General features: G+C 49.7%; 1 protein-coding gene across 2 annotated transcripts in view; it reads left to right on the top strand.

The window, feature by feature from the left end:
• The first annotated feature begins 4,008 nt into the window (after positions 1-4,008).
• The window catches only part of LOC117602740 (uncharacterized), a 28,392-nt gene continuing 16,709 nt past the window's right edge, over positions 4,009-15,691 (top strand). The window contains exons 1-3 of one of the 2 annotated variants that reach the window (XM_034321114.2): positions 4,009-4,845; positions 9,140-9,530; positions 15,241-15,514. In XM_034321114.2, coding sequence (XP_034177005.2) covers positions 4,662-4,845; positions 9,140-9,530; positions 15,241-15,514 — 849 coding nt within the window. In that variant the 5' untranslated portion in view covers positions 4,009-4,661. Of the gene's footprint in view, positions 4,846-9,124; positions 9,531-15,240; positions 15,515-15,691 lie in introns of both variants that reach the window. The other variant, XM_034321113.2, reaches the window with a different exon arrangement.

Here is a 15,691-nt window from a genome sequence, read left to right as displayed (position 1 = left end):
CGGCAAGATACGATTCTTTCATTTTATGCGAGCCTAATCGGTAGATCCGACCGCTTCGACCAATAATACGCTACGTCCCGAGAAGTGCCCCCTCCACTGGCGACCAATTAGATCCGCATTCCCTCCGTGCGACTTCTTCAGAGGTGCGCTCTTTGCGCTTATTGGGGCAACGCTGAAAAATGGCCAACACTTGATAGATAATTTATTATTCGAAAGGCTTCGAAAGTAAAAATCCGATAGCATTAACTCGCAACACAATTGAACACGATATACGTGCCTGTCGACGGGCGAACGAACAATAAACGAGCGGATAATAAAGAGTTTAACGCGTCCTTAAATTATAGCGTCCGCTTAACGATATCGGCCACTGTCGAGGCCGAGGTGATTTATCGATTCGATTGTGGCACGATTCACGAAACGTTAGGAAGGAAGAGCGATAAACAAACACGCTTCAAGCCGGATGCGATCGCGCCTTACTTCCAGCTCAATCTTCGCTCTGCCTCGCAATCCCGCCCACTTTCGATGCGCATACATTTTCACGCTTTCCTCCGGCACGGAACCGGGCGTCGACGCGCTCGCGTGCTGATTGCTTTCTCGCGATCGTTATCGCTGCCAATCTTCGCGTTTCTCCGCTTTTAGCGTTTATCGCGTTCTTGTTTTATTGCTTCAGACGTCGGCGAAAGAAATCGCGAGGTATGACGTGGCATTTGATAATTGCCAGCGATTTGTCACCGGATAATACCTGCCCACGAACCGGTAACGAAACGTTAGCCGAGTGCCTTTTAAGAGTTGTGGGGGGTATAAGCGTCGATCGAGCAATCCTACGGGTCCGTGCTCGTTCGAGTTGACACGCTTCAAGAATTGGCATCGCTTTAAGCTACCAACAAGAACACACCCACGAGAGCGAGCATGTTTCTTCCCGACATGGGTTATTCATGGAGTATACGCTTCTCTGGACTGCCTCTTACACGTGTTCTAACGTCACGCATGCACACGCATCTTCTTGCCCCCCCTTTTTCTCCTTCTTTCTCTTTCTTCGGATCGAATCTCTTTTTTTTCATCCTCCTCGTCTCGCTACTTTCGAACCCACGCATTGTAATCCAGGCTGACGCGAGGAGCCGCGTAGGGAAAAGAAAAAAGGAACGCGGAGGAGGAATGTGTCGCGCGCGGCATGTGGCCGCATTATGTACGCTTTGCGTGTGCGCGATCGGAACTTGTGAAGCGCAAGCAACTCAGAATTCTTCTTCTACTGAGCGCAGGCCTTTCCGGCGATCCGTATCTGCTTTAATTTGAATAATCGTCGCGTTCGTCCGTCGCGTCGCGACGACTCTTATCTCGCGGCTTTATCCCTCGCGACAGATGCTTGGCTCGAGTGCGGGTTTGTCGTCGCAACGGCTTCTCTGCTTCTCTACCGAATGCAAGAGTGGCCGCAAAGATCAGTGAAAATCCACGTTCACCGTGGTATACACTTTAGTTTACGTTTTCCACGCGGAACGAGAGAGATGCGAAGGGATACGTCGGGCTTCTCGAGAAGCAAGGCTGGCGCCGCGACGCTCTCGACGTTCAACCGACCCCTCGACCGTTCTCGAGTAGCTCCTACAAGTACCTATATACATACACAGTGTCCCGTCTCACAGGAAAGACCGGCCCAACGCGTCCTTGTCGCTTTCCGTGTTTACTACTCGTCTAGTCTTCCCTCGACATCGTCTTCTCGTTATCGCCGCCACGAATGGTAATCTTCTTGTTATTATTAGGAACGGCCGAGCACCAAAGGAAAAGCAATCGTGTATTTACCCTCTCCAGAAGCCACTCGACGAGCCGAGAAGCTCGTGCCACGATGGTTTTTAGTTTATTGCACGCCCACTCTCTCTCTCTCCCTTTCTCTCTTTTGGATCGCGATTTCTTTTTCTTCCCGCTGATCCAGTTTCGTAACAGCGGGAAACGATTTACCGGGTCGCGCCACCTTTTCCCTGGCGTCAATTTCAATTGCGCAATCGAACTGGTTAGCTCGTTGGCGTTCGTAACGTATAGAGCGTGCGATAGAATTACAGGAAAATCAGCCTGGCCACCGAATTCGAGCGGACCGCGTGGGTGGCCCTGCCACCTCTGCCATCTACCTTCGTCCAGCAATGCGCCACTGCTAACCAAACCACCAACGAACGGCGACACAGCTCGCGCAGCCTCTCCTCTCTTTCGATGATGAATGACTTTCGTGTACTTGTAAGTACGTTGCGTCGTTGTCCCACCGTCACTCCCATCCTCTCTCTTTTTCGCGAGTCTTTCTATACATCTTTCCGTTTTCTTTGCGTTCTTCTTTTTTCCTTGGTCGGTTCACGGACGGACGACGTGGCTGGATGTCGAGCAGAGATAACGTCGCAGAGTTTGGTAACGTTAGGTGGTTGCACGGGAAAGTCAGTTAAGTGGATACAGTCGTAGCTCGTTAAAAGGCGAGTTTCACCACGGGTGACGAATTTGAAAAGCGACGGTGACACCTCGGAGTATCCGCAACCGCCTTAAAAACATTCGAATGCCAAAGCAAACGGGGGGTCCGGGACAGCTCGTTCCTGCGGTTCGAAGGACTCCTCGAGCACGCTGCGTCTTTTCAGCTACCTGAAGGGGAGAAGGAAGGTAAAAGAAGGAGGGAGCGAGAAGGACGAGCGTTCATATTTTATACGAGATGGGATCCTTTATGCGGTCGACTACGGAGGCACCCAGCGTGTCGAATAGAATTCAGGAGGCCGGTACACGATAGGTATTTTGACATGCCCGAGAAATTAGTATAATAAAGGGGGGCTAGGTAGACCGGCTAAGTGCCTAAACGCACGCCGTAAATCTACCCTCGCTGCTCCGGAAGATCAAGCCGATGCGGTAAAACACGATCTTCTCGAAACCGACAATCCGAATCTTTCGACGTTTGATCGATCGGGATACATCTTCGTAGCTAACTCCAACGGTCTTTATTGGCCGCTCTGTAAGAGCACTCGTTCGTAACTCATCCCCCTTTTAGCCACTTGCTTTTCTTTTATCGTTTTCACCGAACCCGTCGATACTCCATCCTTTTCCTACCACCTCACCGAATCGTGAGATACGCGAGGGTGACTGGAAATCAAGATGGCGTTGGAATCGAACAGAAACACGAGCCCCGCGTTTCGCTGTTTCCACGATTTTTCACGGTATCGTCGAGCTTGAATAAATTCCGAACGCGATGCAAGCTTCTGCCTAGAAAGTGGACCCGACGCGGAGTACGCCTCTATTAGCAGCCGCTGTAGGTAGTGTATATCGTGACGGGTGAGCCAGCACCAATGGCGTAATCGCAGCAGAGAAGGAGGCTATATCGCATCATTTTCGATGCAAATATCCGTCGCGAAAAATCGAGGTCGCCGTTGTGCGAGGGCTGCGGTCCGCAATTTACTTTAAACTGTATACACCTTCTAAACGATCGGTAGACCGCGGGTTTAGCTCATAATCGGTACCTCGATAATTTTGTCGCGAGAAAATGAGAAAGAACACGGTAGCCGAGTTACTAGGATCTTTGTACTTTGTATTAGGCCGAGATTCGTGGAAGCGATTATGGGAGAGGTTGGCGTAGTCGGTGCGAAAATGATGCGGTGCAAGGTGCTACGCCACTGTATGTACAAGCGTGGTACATACGTAGATACGTAGAAACGCCGGCCATCCGGTGCACGAGGGGGTCGATCGATCTCTCTTTCGTCGTTGCGCGACCACCGTGCCGCTGCCACGCCGCTTCGAGATACCTCCGCGATCGGTGTTAGCGATGGTGGAGGCGGCGGAGGTGGTGGTGGTGGTGGCGATGGTCGTGTCGGTGGTTAACGAGAGGCGTGGCCTGGAAAAGTGGCGCCTACGTAGCGGGCCGCCCTTGTCTCTCGCCTCTCTAGGTATCGCGATTGACCGTGTTGGCGCAACTTGTAGCTGTCACGTGACCACGGCGCGGGAAGCCTGGCTGGGAGCAATTCCAGGCGACCGCCTCGTTCGTCGAGAAGGCCGGGTCGAGGTAACGCCCCAATAGGGGAGCAAAGCGACGCGCGCGCACTCTCCTTCTCTGTTGGTCGCACATCGGAAGCGTTCGGGTGTCGTTATCGGGTTTCGCGAGCGGTCGAGCCCGAAGCGTCGTTGCCGGGGTTCGGTTGGTGGGGTGAGCGGTGCGCGTGGGAGGAGAAGCGGCGGCCCAGTGGAGTTCGGGAAGTCGAGCAGCGCAGACGCGTTCGTTCTGCGTCGCGTCGTGCCGAGCCGAGTCGAGTCGTACGTTTCGCAGCAGCATCCTGTTTCCATCACCGATCGCGACCGATTCACGGATCGACGATATCCCGCGAACGTATCTCCTTCGATATTTCGCTCCTTTCCGTGATTTCATCTTTTTTTTATAAGATCAAAAGTCGATGGGAAGCGCGGCGGAGGTGATTACTCGTCGTGTCGTCGACGGTCTCGAGGATCTGTTGATGAAACGAGAAAACTGACGAGCTGCAACGGGTCTCGTCGCGAGTGAGACTAGTGATCGTATCGCGCATCAATCGGGGAGAAAAGGAAAAAAGTGTAAACGTTCACGGGTAAGGAAAAAGACGTTAAGGAAGAAGAAGAAGAAGCACGAGGAGAAGAGGGAAAAAAAAAAGAATAGAAATCAAAGTGTCGTCGCCCGTGAAGGGATGCCTACGAAGGGGGAAAGGGGAAAAGCGACGGACTTCAGCATCGCGGCCATCATGGCGCCCAGGGGTCCGTCCTTCGGGCATTACCACCTGCAGGGCATTGGCAACGCTGCCGCTACCGCTAATACCAGCTTGGAATGTCCAACTGGCAAAGCATTCGTCGCCGATTCTGCTCTCGATCACCGTAAGTTTCATTCAAGTTTCCTCTCTTTCTTTCCTTCTACCCTCCTGCGCGTATTCCTTTTCCTCGCGAATAATGTAATTAACTAAATAGCGTTCCGACACTTTTGTTTACATTTAATAAACCTTGCTCTTTATCCGTGAATAAGTCATACCTGGGAAACGATCTGTCGCGTAAAACGGAGCCGTCTGCTCCGACGGCGGGTCGTTCGCGGAAGGGCCAACTATAAAACCATTCAAAATCCCGGTTCCCGGTAGGACGGTGTTCTTGGAACTCGGTGATTCTCCGTGAGCCGTTTTCTATCCGACGCGACGGTACCTACATAAATGGTTAAGGACTGTTGACTCCGAAAACAAGCTAGGAAAGAAACTTCGCAAAGCAATGATTTTGTTCTTTCGTTTCATTGCTTGTTACGTACATAGTTTGCTAAGTGTTTCACTAGTTTGCATCGTTTCTACTAATAAAACTTTCATCCGATGGTCGTCCGGTGGTGAGTTTAGCTAAAGCTACGGTCGAGATCCATTAGTTTAGGCGTTGACTGGCCACTGTCCGTTTAATTACAAATTCGTGATACATTAGGCGACGCGTGAAAATAGTATCCGCGCACGAGAAAGACATTTGGCCTGGGCTAAGATGATAATTGGCGTCCGAAATGGGAGCAGAGCGACGAGCAGAAAATAAGCGACTAATTGTTGCCAACGGATACCGCGTAAATTTTACCTGTTCGCACCGAAATTAACGATCGAGGCTAGCGGCCGTAGACTCGTGACTCGGTTTTCGTCGTTTATATACTCGACCGATTCTTCTTGTTGCGTCAACGTTATTGCGGAATATTGAAAAGGAGGAAAAAAGAGTAATCGTTGGCGTTAAAAATAATGAGCGAACGAGTGGACGTCTCGAGACGAAACAGGAGTAAATTACTGGACGGGATGCAAGATTCGCGTTCATTTTCGGATGAAAAAGTATCTTTCTCACGAACGAACGATTTTTCTACGAGGGAACGTAAATTGCCCGCTGTTTTTGCGTTCGGGAACTCGTCCGGTGCTTTCAGCCGGTAATCACATTAGCGCACTTAACGACGCCATTACAGCTCCCGTAGCAATCTCGGGATTCTTAATCGTTCCCAAGAACAAGTTTCGCCGTGTAGAGTGGGCGAGGTGGAAAACATTAAATACCACAGCCTCAATTAGATTCATAGGATCCTTATTGCCCGCGTCTACGGTGATTGTTTCGCGAACGCGTTTCATCCACCGACCGGCATTCAATAACGCCCGAAATAATTTACATTAATAACACGGCGAACGCTTAAACTCGATAGCTTGGTTATATTAAAAAAACACACAGTTTACTTTTTTCTTTTTTAAGGGCTAGGTAATTACGCAATTTTGCTGATAACGCGAGAAACCATTGCCTGTTATTTTCTGACGGCGTTTCATTTCGTTTGAGACACGTGGTGGATAACTTAATTTCGTCACTGCGTGAAAAACGGAGTAACGCACTGCTGCTGTATCGTCTAATCAAATGAGCATAATGAGTAGGTCGAGAAAAGTAATAGGCATCCGAATATTTTTTAGAAAATCAGTTTCGTTCCTTTTCATTACATAAAATGAAACAATTGTTTAATGAACGTGTGCGAATATTAATATGGGTCAGTGTACTTTGACTACTTAGCATAACAATGGGGCTCGGCTGACCAGGAACGCGACAAATCCGCGTCGAAGGACGTTCGATTCGTTTTCATTCGATTCGATTCGAAGCGATCCGATCCGATCCGATCCGATCCGATCCGATCCTCCGGGGTAATCTCGTTCCGCGTAATCTCGCTCGCATTTCTCCGGTTGGAGCGGTTGGCGAGGGAGAATCTAGAGAGAAGAAGCGCGTCAAGTCGTGTAACGCGATCGTTATTCGGCTCGTAGCGTCTCGATCCTTTTGAGCAACGTCCTTCGAACGGCTGGGTGGTGACAGGATTCTGGGTGGTCGGCTGTCGGTCGTGGCAAAAGGAAACTGACGTCAGTAGCTCGGTCATATTTCTTCTTGCCTTAAGATCATGGAACATGGGACCACCTCGTGGCACACCACCGCCCAAAGCTTTAACTCCTTCTGTTGCTCCGGAAAGCTTCCGGTAAAGGCATGCACCCTCACGGAGTCTTCTTTTGTGCGCTCTGCGAATATTTCCATCCCCACTGGGATACATAAAACGACCCACGCTCTCTACTCGACCGTCCTTTCGACGACGACGGCGACGTAGCTTCCGGTTTTATGGAAGCTACCGCTCTGGATTCGATCACGTAACGCCGTAAATATCCCCGATTCGTCCGGTTAGCCGCGTGTACTTGAAATCAACGCCCAGCTATCTGTACCTGTGTAACGCGTCGCGTGTCGTTACACAACCTTATTAATACACGCTCGAAGAACGTGGAAGGTCGTTATTGCCTCCGTTTGATCGCGTACATGGCCGTTACGGAGTGGTTTTCAAGAATATTCGTGTGCCGCTTCTGTTCGAACGAAAGGTCCAGCGTTCTTGAAGATAGCCTTTTGTCGAGGTGGAATTGGTACCGAGGAGAATTCGAAATGAGAAAATCGCGAACGGTCGCGGTGCGAAAGAACAGTGGAGGTCGGAGCGCACGCAACACGCACGGTTGAGGTGTTAATTTTAACACCAGGCTTTCCCCGATGGTCACACTGTTGTCGGCCGGCTGTTTCGAAGCGACGCACGCGTTTCGCGAAACCAGTCCTGCTTGATGGCTCAATAAGGAAATTGTGGAATTTCATCTGTTACGCGAGAACACGGTGGGTCGCACACATAGCTAGGTAGGAAGAGGAGCGTGCAGTTGGTCGCGAGGTCGGATCGAACGCAATGTCTTTAGAATCGCGTTATTATTGTCGAGGCAGTTTGATGGAACGAAAGGTAGATGGGTGGAGTAAAGGGGTATGTATGCATGTACGACAAGTGGCAGATCGTGCGTGAGTGCGTACGTGTACAGTGCACGCAGATGCGAGTGCACGCAAGCAGCGAGAGACGCACGCGATCCGCTGGCTCTTAACTCGGCATCGTTTTTAACGCGTCCTCGTTGTTCCTCTTCTTACACACCGACCGACCGCTACCCGGTCATCAAGGATACTATCTTCTTTTATTCTCTCAACGATCGGCCATTGTTGTCGAAGAACGTTTGCGGACAATCTTCACGACTGCCAAAGTATCTGTCTCTGGTTTTAATGAAATTTTAATGACTCGTTAAACAAATTTATCCGTGCGTTAAGAGAGCGTGGTAACGAAACGAGCAGATGAAAACGGTGAAAGTAATTGGTCAACGGTCATGGTTGTCATAGGTAGGGTCGAAAATTTGACGGAAAACCGGTTTAGGCAGTCGGGTATCGAAGGAAACGTTAAGCTGGCACGAGTTGAAACGTTTCCGAAACAGTTTGAGCGACGCGATACCGTATGCCGCATACTTTTAGAACGGTGACTGACTCGAAATTGCTGCCTTCTTGTCGCGATCGTCAGCCAATCCTCTTAACGGGGCAGGACCGTTCCTCTTTCTTTCTTTCTTTCTCCTTGCGTTCCTTATGACTGTGTTTTTTAACTCGTCTCGCTACCGTTCGGTTCCACTTCCGCGCCATCCCCGTAATCAGCCTTCGCTCGCTTCGATAACCGTTTTTCTCTTGAATTCAAATTTCACAAAATTTAACTTCCTCCAAGTTGTACGTTACCTTCTCCCTTCGGTAGACGAAAGAAACAAGAAAAGACTTTTATCTGGAATAGAAGCAATTTTTTTTCCCCCCGTCCACGACACGCGCTCGACACCAGTGTGCGTAAATGCACACGAGGTATCAGTCCGCGGATCCAATTTGAGATACGAGGCCGGAAGACGCATTGTTCGCGCGGAATAGTACAAATTAACAGATCGGTATCGTGACTGGTGCAATTAACATTGTGTACACTGGCGCGGTGGATTGGCTTTCTTGAAATCTGACGGTTTAATTAGGCGCCACCTTCGTAGCAGATGCGCGGCCGGTTCGATTAATTACCCCCGCTCCAGCTACGTTTCTCTCTACTCCCTTGGCTATCGTTTTGCTTCATCTTGCTCGTTTAAATCGACACGCTGCTCCATTCCAATACCGTCGACGTGCAGAAACATCGTTTCGCTAACAATCCCCTTCTTATACAAACATTATTTGTCATTTACGAAACGGCACCGACGATCAGCTGCTCCCTCTTACTTTTTCTTTCTTCTCGATATCGAACGTTGCTTGCGACGCAAGGTGTTAAACGAAAAAATAGATGCGGATGTTTCAGGAGCAAGAACGTCGCCGGTGAACATCGTCGCGACTGCGACGGTGGTGACGGAGGAGGCTTTGTTGGCCGACGACGAGGTGGAAAATTGCGAGGGCGAGAGCGAAGGCACCGAGAAGTCCGGGAACGAGGAGGACGAGGAAGTGGACGTGGACGTTGAAGAGTGCAGCAGCGTCGACGATGGTCCCGTTCACGGTGTACCGGACGATCTGACCGGTTCCTCGTCGACGAGAAAGTGTCAGGACTCTTACAACGATCACGAACGGAAGCACCGGTTAAGAACCAGCTGCAATTCCGACGAGCTTCGTGACGTCGAGTGCCACCTCGAGACGAAGGAACTGTGGGACAAATTTAACGACCTCGGCACCGAGATGATCATCACGAAGACAGGAAGGTGAGTGGCGTGTCGTATCGGTTAGTAAAGTGGCGTATCGGTCGGTTTCCGCGACCGATAGCCACCGATAAGTCGGCTCGCGTGGCACGGCCTGCGCAGGTGCAAACGGAAGATGGCCGAACCGCCAGAGACAGAGAGGGTTACATATTTGTCCGGTGGTCGCGAAACGAACAGGATTTCCAGGGAATCGCGGAACAGATCGAACGGAACTCGAGGAAATAATCATCGGTGTTAAAAGAAGGGGATGGAATACGAGGGACGATCGAGGAGAGGTGGTCCCACGGTAAATTGCTTTCCGTTCGTTCGAGTTACGGCTTCGATAATTGCCTCGATTTGCCAAGTGTAAACGAATTGGAAGGCGCGGCGAACGAAAAACGCGTTCGCCCGCTAACGGGAAAAGGGAATTCTTTTTTCGGCCGTAATTACCCGCCGTTACGCCGCTACGATTACCGTGGCGCTCGTTAATTATCGCCGCTCGAACACGCGGCTCGCAGTTGGGGTAGACCTCGGCAACAAACTAACCAGTCAAATATTTGAAAATATATCAACGCGCGTTTACACTATGACAATTGTAAAAATTCGATTATGCTTCCAAAAAGTAAAAATGTCACCTTCGACCCCCGTCTGGCTTACGGTAAAAAGCTTCTCCGCCGCTTTTACCGTCTGTCACTGGCAAATTGCGACGAGTCGTACAGAGACGGAAAGGGGAAATAAAAAAAAAAAACAGACACACACGTTTCGAACCCGACGTACTCGAACTAATGGATTTCATTGATTGGCGTTTTACGAGATATTTAAGGGAGCTTTTGGTGTAATTTATCGCGGTAATTTGTGCCTCTGTGTGGCTACGGAACACGCGGGCGCTCGTGTGCACCTTCATTTTTATAGGTATGCTAATAAAGTCGAGGCCGCAGCTGCGCGAGCTCTAAGGATGCGTGACCATGTCGAAATTACGATGATATTTGGACGCAAGGGAGCCTCGTCTAACGCTGTCCCCGGTTCAATTTCCTGTTCTCTGCCCTCGAACCGTGATCGATCGAATCCGCGAGTAATCGCGTTCCTTCGTCTACGATATCCATTCGGGAAAAAATCCTTGAATTACTTTTGGTAATTACGATTATTCGAAATCGAAGAAACATTGGCGATCAAAGCGATCTATAACGAATAGAAATTCGTCGAGAGTCGGAAGGGTTGGAAAGAAAAAAAAGAGAAAAATTTCTAAATAATTTTGGGGCGTGTCGCTGCGGCTGACGTTCTTCCCGAGCACGATCGATATATCAAGAAACGTGGCGATGCACGAATAGCGTCGTTAGCACGAGAAACTTGGCACGAAATCCCAGCTGAACGAAAACGTCAGTCTCTCGAGTGACAATACGAATTCGGACCAATCAGGTGGAATTGTCTGGCCCTACGGGGTGCCAGCACCATATACTCCTCTGATTCTTCCTCCACGACTAGGCTCACGGGCTCTTTTTTCCCACGTTGGCACTCGCCACTTTTTACTCCCTCTCTCTCTCTACCTCTCTCCTCTTTCCCTCTTTCTTCCTTTCTTCGAGTTGCTTACTCCCGACGGCCCCGATTTCAATATCGTGAACAAAGCCAATTTCGTGCGTGCAAAGTCGAACGACGTCATTGCCGTGGAAAAGGAAGAAAGAAAGAAAGAAAGAAATCGTGCAAACACGAAGGAACGAACCGTTGGTAACGCGTTCTCCGAGACTTTTAAGGAAACACTCGGTTGCCCGTTCTTGATCTAAAGAGCGAGTCGCGAGAGGAGAGCCGGTCTTTCGCTTCGAAACGTGTAATCAACGAGTTTTCGTCGAACCTCGATCCACCTGACCTATACGGTTTCTTTCTCATTCGACGTCGATCCCTCGGTCTGTGTCACCGCGTCAGCGTCGAACGGGAATTCGCCTAGCGAAGAGCGTCGTTTCCGCTGGGTACGGTTCCGGCTAGTTGGAGGGCAAGTCGTACGGGCTCAGTTCGCGAGCTACGTGTATATTTTTCAAAGTTTAAGTAGGCGATCGTGGACTGGGAATCAACGGGGCAGAATAGAAGGTGTGGACGAGCAGGTCAGCGGAGAGCGAGACAGGATACCGGCAGACAGAGGGTACTCGTCACGCGAACCCTTCATCAAGGTGCCAGCAACCTACATTATACACTCACGCGTGCCTCGCTCGCCAGGCTGAACGTGCACGTTACGCGAGAACGTACACGGATCGCGAAACACGACAGAACGCCGCGGCGGGGAACGGAAAGACGACGGATAGGGAAAAGCGGAGAAACTGGAGAATTCGAAAAATCGAGACTCGGCTAACAATTCGATTGACTAGCGAGAAAGGATCGCCTCCGATATTGACGTACGGTATCTGATCGAATTTCTGCTGGGTTGATAGAGTACCGCTTCGGCCCAATTTTAAACGAGGTACACTCTGTTTCAAACGGTGCTTGAATACTTTTGCGGCCCACTTTAGGTAAAAGGTCGCGTAATCGTCGAATCGTTTAAGCGACGTTTACATTAGGCAAATTTTACTCGACGGAACGAGACGTTTGTGTAAACAGGGTTTTAATCGAGTAGCTGTTGGTATGAATTGTACGGGAAACGCGTTATTTTATATAACTAATCCTCGAAACGTTTCGAAGCTGGCTATTTCACGACGAAGAAAAGTGCCACGGGCATATAATTATAACAGGAACAACACCTGGCGCGGAGCGTTGCGAAGTCGTTAGCACGACAAACATTTAAGTAACTCGGATGGCCCTTCGGATCGCTATAATATCCACTGCTTCCGTAATCCATTTGTAGCAGCCCTTCCTGCCGCTTCTGTCTGTCCTCGGGCCTGATGGCTTCACGGACTCCCTCTAACTCCCGAAACGCACCCACACGATGCTTCGTTTCTACTGCGGACAAACAGATGTACATATATACGTTACTGTGTACGCGTAGCCGTGCTTCCAGCTCGTCGGGGTGCTTTGGGGTCGAGGTGTTCCTGCGATTATGGGCTCGTTAGCCACGGCCCATGGAGGGCTTGTTTGTTTCTGCCTAATTTGACAGGGAAATACAGTAGAACGACGCCGAGTACCAAAAACAAGGACGGGGAACGAATGGTAGATTGGAAAACGATTTTTCTCCACGTTTGATCGCGTTTCGTTGATTAATTGACATTTTGAAAGAAACCAGTCGACGATAGATTAGTTCGCAATCATTCTCGACAGAGACAAGGATACGGAACGGTTAGTAGGATAACGGGAATTAGGGACGATAAAGGATCGAGGGAGTACTCGATTGACTTACTATCGATACTTAATAGTCGTTCGAATGTATTTGCCCAATGGTGTTCGATGTAGGGGACGACGACCCTTCGGGACGGGTGATTTCTTCGATGATTTATCGGTCGTCACGATCGGTGCTTACCAGAAATCCGAGCGATCTTGTAACGTGTTTTCTTTTCGTGAAAATTTCTGATAACAAACAGAACTCGAGCCTCGATGAAGGGTTAAACGTGTTTCCTCGTGTATCGTTGTTGAATCGCGGAGAAATCGAAAGCTCGTTGGTCCGTGAATCGTATCTTGCGGTCGATGACTTTAAAACGATTGCGGGCTTTGCGGTCTCGGCTCCGGCCGTCATTCAATGAACGCGATCTCACGATTTGTTGCATTCGTGGCTTTCAACGTGATCGTTGTTAACCAAGCTGGATCGTAAGCTCTTGGCGTCGTCGTCGGTGGCCGTATAATTATCTCGTGGTTCTTCTCTTGTAACTTTCAGCGTGTCGCGAACGCTGTGTTTATCTCTGTTCCCCGGCGTTCGAAGAGGGGAAAAAGGCGAACGAGGTCGAGATTCACGTTAGAAAGGAACGGTTCCGGAGATTCTCCAGCTCAACATTACGAGGATCCCGCAAATTTGACTGGATAAAAAGATTTGATAAGCGGGGCTGTTGCACGAGAACATGGCCGGTAGAAAGATAATGATCGCGTAGGTGATCGCGTTGATCATACGGCAAGTAGATGGTGATAAGTTGATCAAATCCAACGCGTGCATTCCACGTGCCACCACGTTTTGTGCTCTAACACATCCTTTTCCGATAGTATTGCAACATTTTCTGAATATTCTAGCCGCCTCCTCGTTCGCCGAGGAGTCCGTCTGAGTTTCCTTGTCTTCTGTATTCGTACCTTTATCTTGTCTTCCTTTTACCTTCCCGCTCTCCTTTTCTTCCTTATCCAGTTTATTAGACGAAACCTTCATTTTTCGAAACATTTGCATCTTTTTTTCAAACGATTCCGCCGTTTTTACACTCTCCGTACGACGACTCGGTGTTTTCTCGCTCTGTGTTCTCTCGCTCGGTGTTCTCTCGCTCTGTATTCTCTCGCTCTGTGTTCTCTCGCTCGGTGTTTTCCCGATCTGTGTTCTCTCGCTCTGTGTTCTCTCGCTCTGTGTTCTCTCGCTCTGTGTTCTCTCGCTCTGTATTCTCTCGCTCTGAGTTCTCTCGCTCTGTGTTCTCTCGCTCGGTGTTCTCCCGATCTGTGTTCTCTCGCTCGGTGTTCTCCCGATCTGTGTTCTCTCGCTCGGTGTTCTCCCGCTCTGTGTTCTTTCGCTTGGTGTTAACTCGCGCTGTGTTCTCTCGCTTGGTGTTTTCTCGCGTTGTGTTCTCTCGCTTGGTGTTCTCTCGCTCTGTGTTCTCTCGCTCTGTGTTTTCTCGATTAGTGTTCTCTCGCTTATCATTTTCTCGATCAGTGTTCTCTCGCTTGTCATTTTCTCGCTCGGCGATCGCGTTGACTCCGGGGACAGGTATTCGGAAGTCGTCGTTACCTTTTGAGTATCTGGTCCTCCGTTGGTGTACCGGCGAGATTTATCGAATAAAGCAAGCAAATCGTCCTCGCAAATTCTCGTCCGGATGCAGGGAGGTAGCTCGTCGAGAAGCGATAGTACGTTTTGAAGGCAAGTTTTTCGACCGGTTCGGTTTCGAGGATTGCACGGTCCTGGACATTGGTTCCGTCGCGACAAACTCATATCTTTGTCCGCCATGTACAAACGACGATGAATTTACAAAATGAATCTTATTAAAAGTGTAATTTTTTTTCCTTCCTCTTGGTGGTTTCGCGAAGCCTTAGTAGAATACCTCGGTGTTCTCGGACGCATTGACGTCAACGAGAAGGCGCATCTGTGCGGCGCGTGCGCCTCGACGCCGAAGGTGTTGAAAAGTTGACTGCATATAACGAGGTTCAAGGGTGACTCGCTCGTAACGAAGCTTGAAAGGCCTGCGGGCGCTCCTTTCAATCAAGCCTGGCTAGTTAGACGCGCCTTTTGCCTCGGATTCGAACTCGACGACTCCGGGTATCCGACGAAAACCCACTCGTTCCAAGAATCTTTCGAACCACCTCGACTATTTCGCTCGCATTTCCGTTTCGTTCTTTTCGCCAGATGCGTTTAAACCGGTCCGTCAATTTCGCGACTCGTTCATGTCGTTTCACTATTGATTTGTCCTTTCGAGGTTAAACGTCAAATTTTCCATCGGTGTGATAAAAATAAAAACGAGGACAACTTCGTACTCCTCGTTGCTTCGAAAAAGCAACGATCGTCTCGCGTACAAGATCGTATCGTTTAAAAAGAGAAAGAAAGAAATAACAGAGGGAGATAAAGACGATGTAAACTACGCTGGTCCGCGTACAGTCAACTCTAGAATTCTTATTAACATAAAACGATTTTTGTTTCAAGACGGATGTTCCCCACCTGCCGTGTGTCGTTCAGCGGATTGAAATCGGATGGCAGGTACGCGGTGTTGATGGACATCGTGCCGGTGGACAACAAACGATACCGATACGCGTATCATCGGAGCTGTTGGCTGGTCGCTGGCAAAGCGGATCCTCCGGCACCAGCCAGGCTCTACGTTCACCCGGATTCCCCGTTCACCGGGGATCAGCTTCGAAAGCAGGTGGTCTCGTTCGAGAAGGTCAAGCTGACGAACAACGACATGGACAAACACGGTCAGGTAAGAAATCTGCTGGTTAATCGCTCGCTCGTTCGTGTGCACCCTCGTAAAGTGGAGCAGAAAAAGGTCAAATATCGATCACGGGGACAAGAACATGCTCGTTTTTGTTTCGACCAACGTTCCGTACCGTTTGACGCGTTCTTTAAAGGAGTATATTCGATTATTAACATACTCAGC

Source organism: Osmia lignaria, chromosome 12 (assembly GCF_051020975.1).
Source record: "Osmia lignaria lignaria isolate PbOS001 chromosome 12, iyOsmLign1, whole genome shotgun sequence".
Lineage (NCBI taxonomy): Eukaryota > Metazoa > Arthropoda > Insecta > Hymenoptera > Megachilidae > Osmia > Osmia lignaria.
Note: the sequence above shows the minus strand (reverse complement) of the source record. Positions and strands in the feature narration are given on the sequence as shown.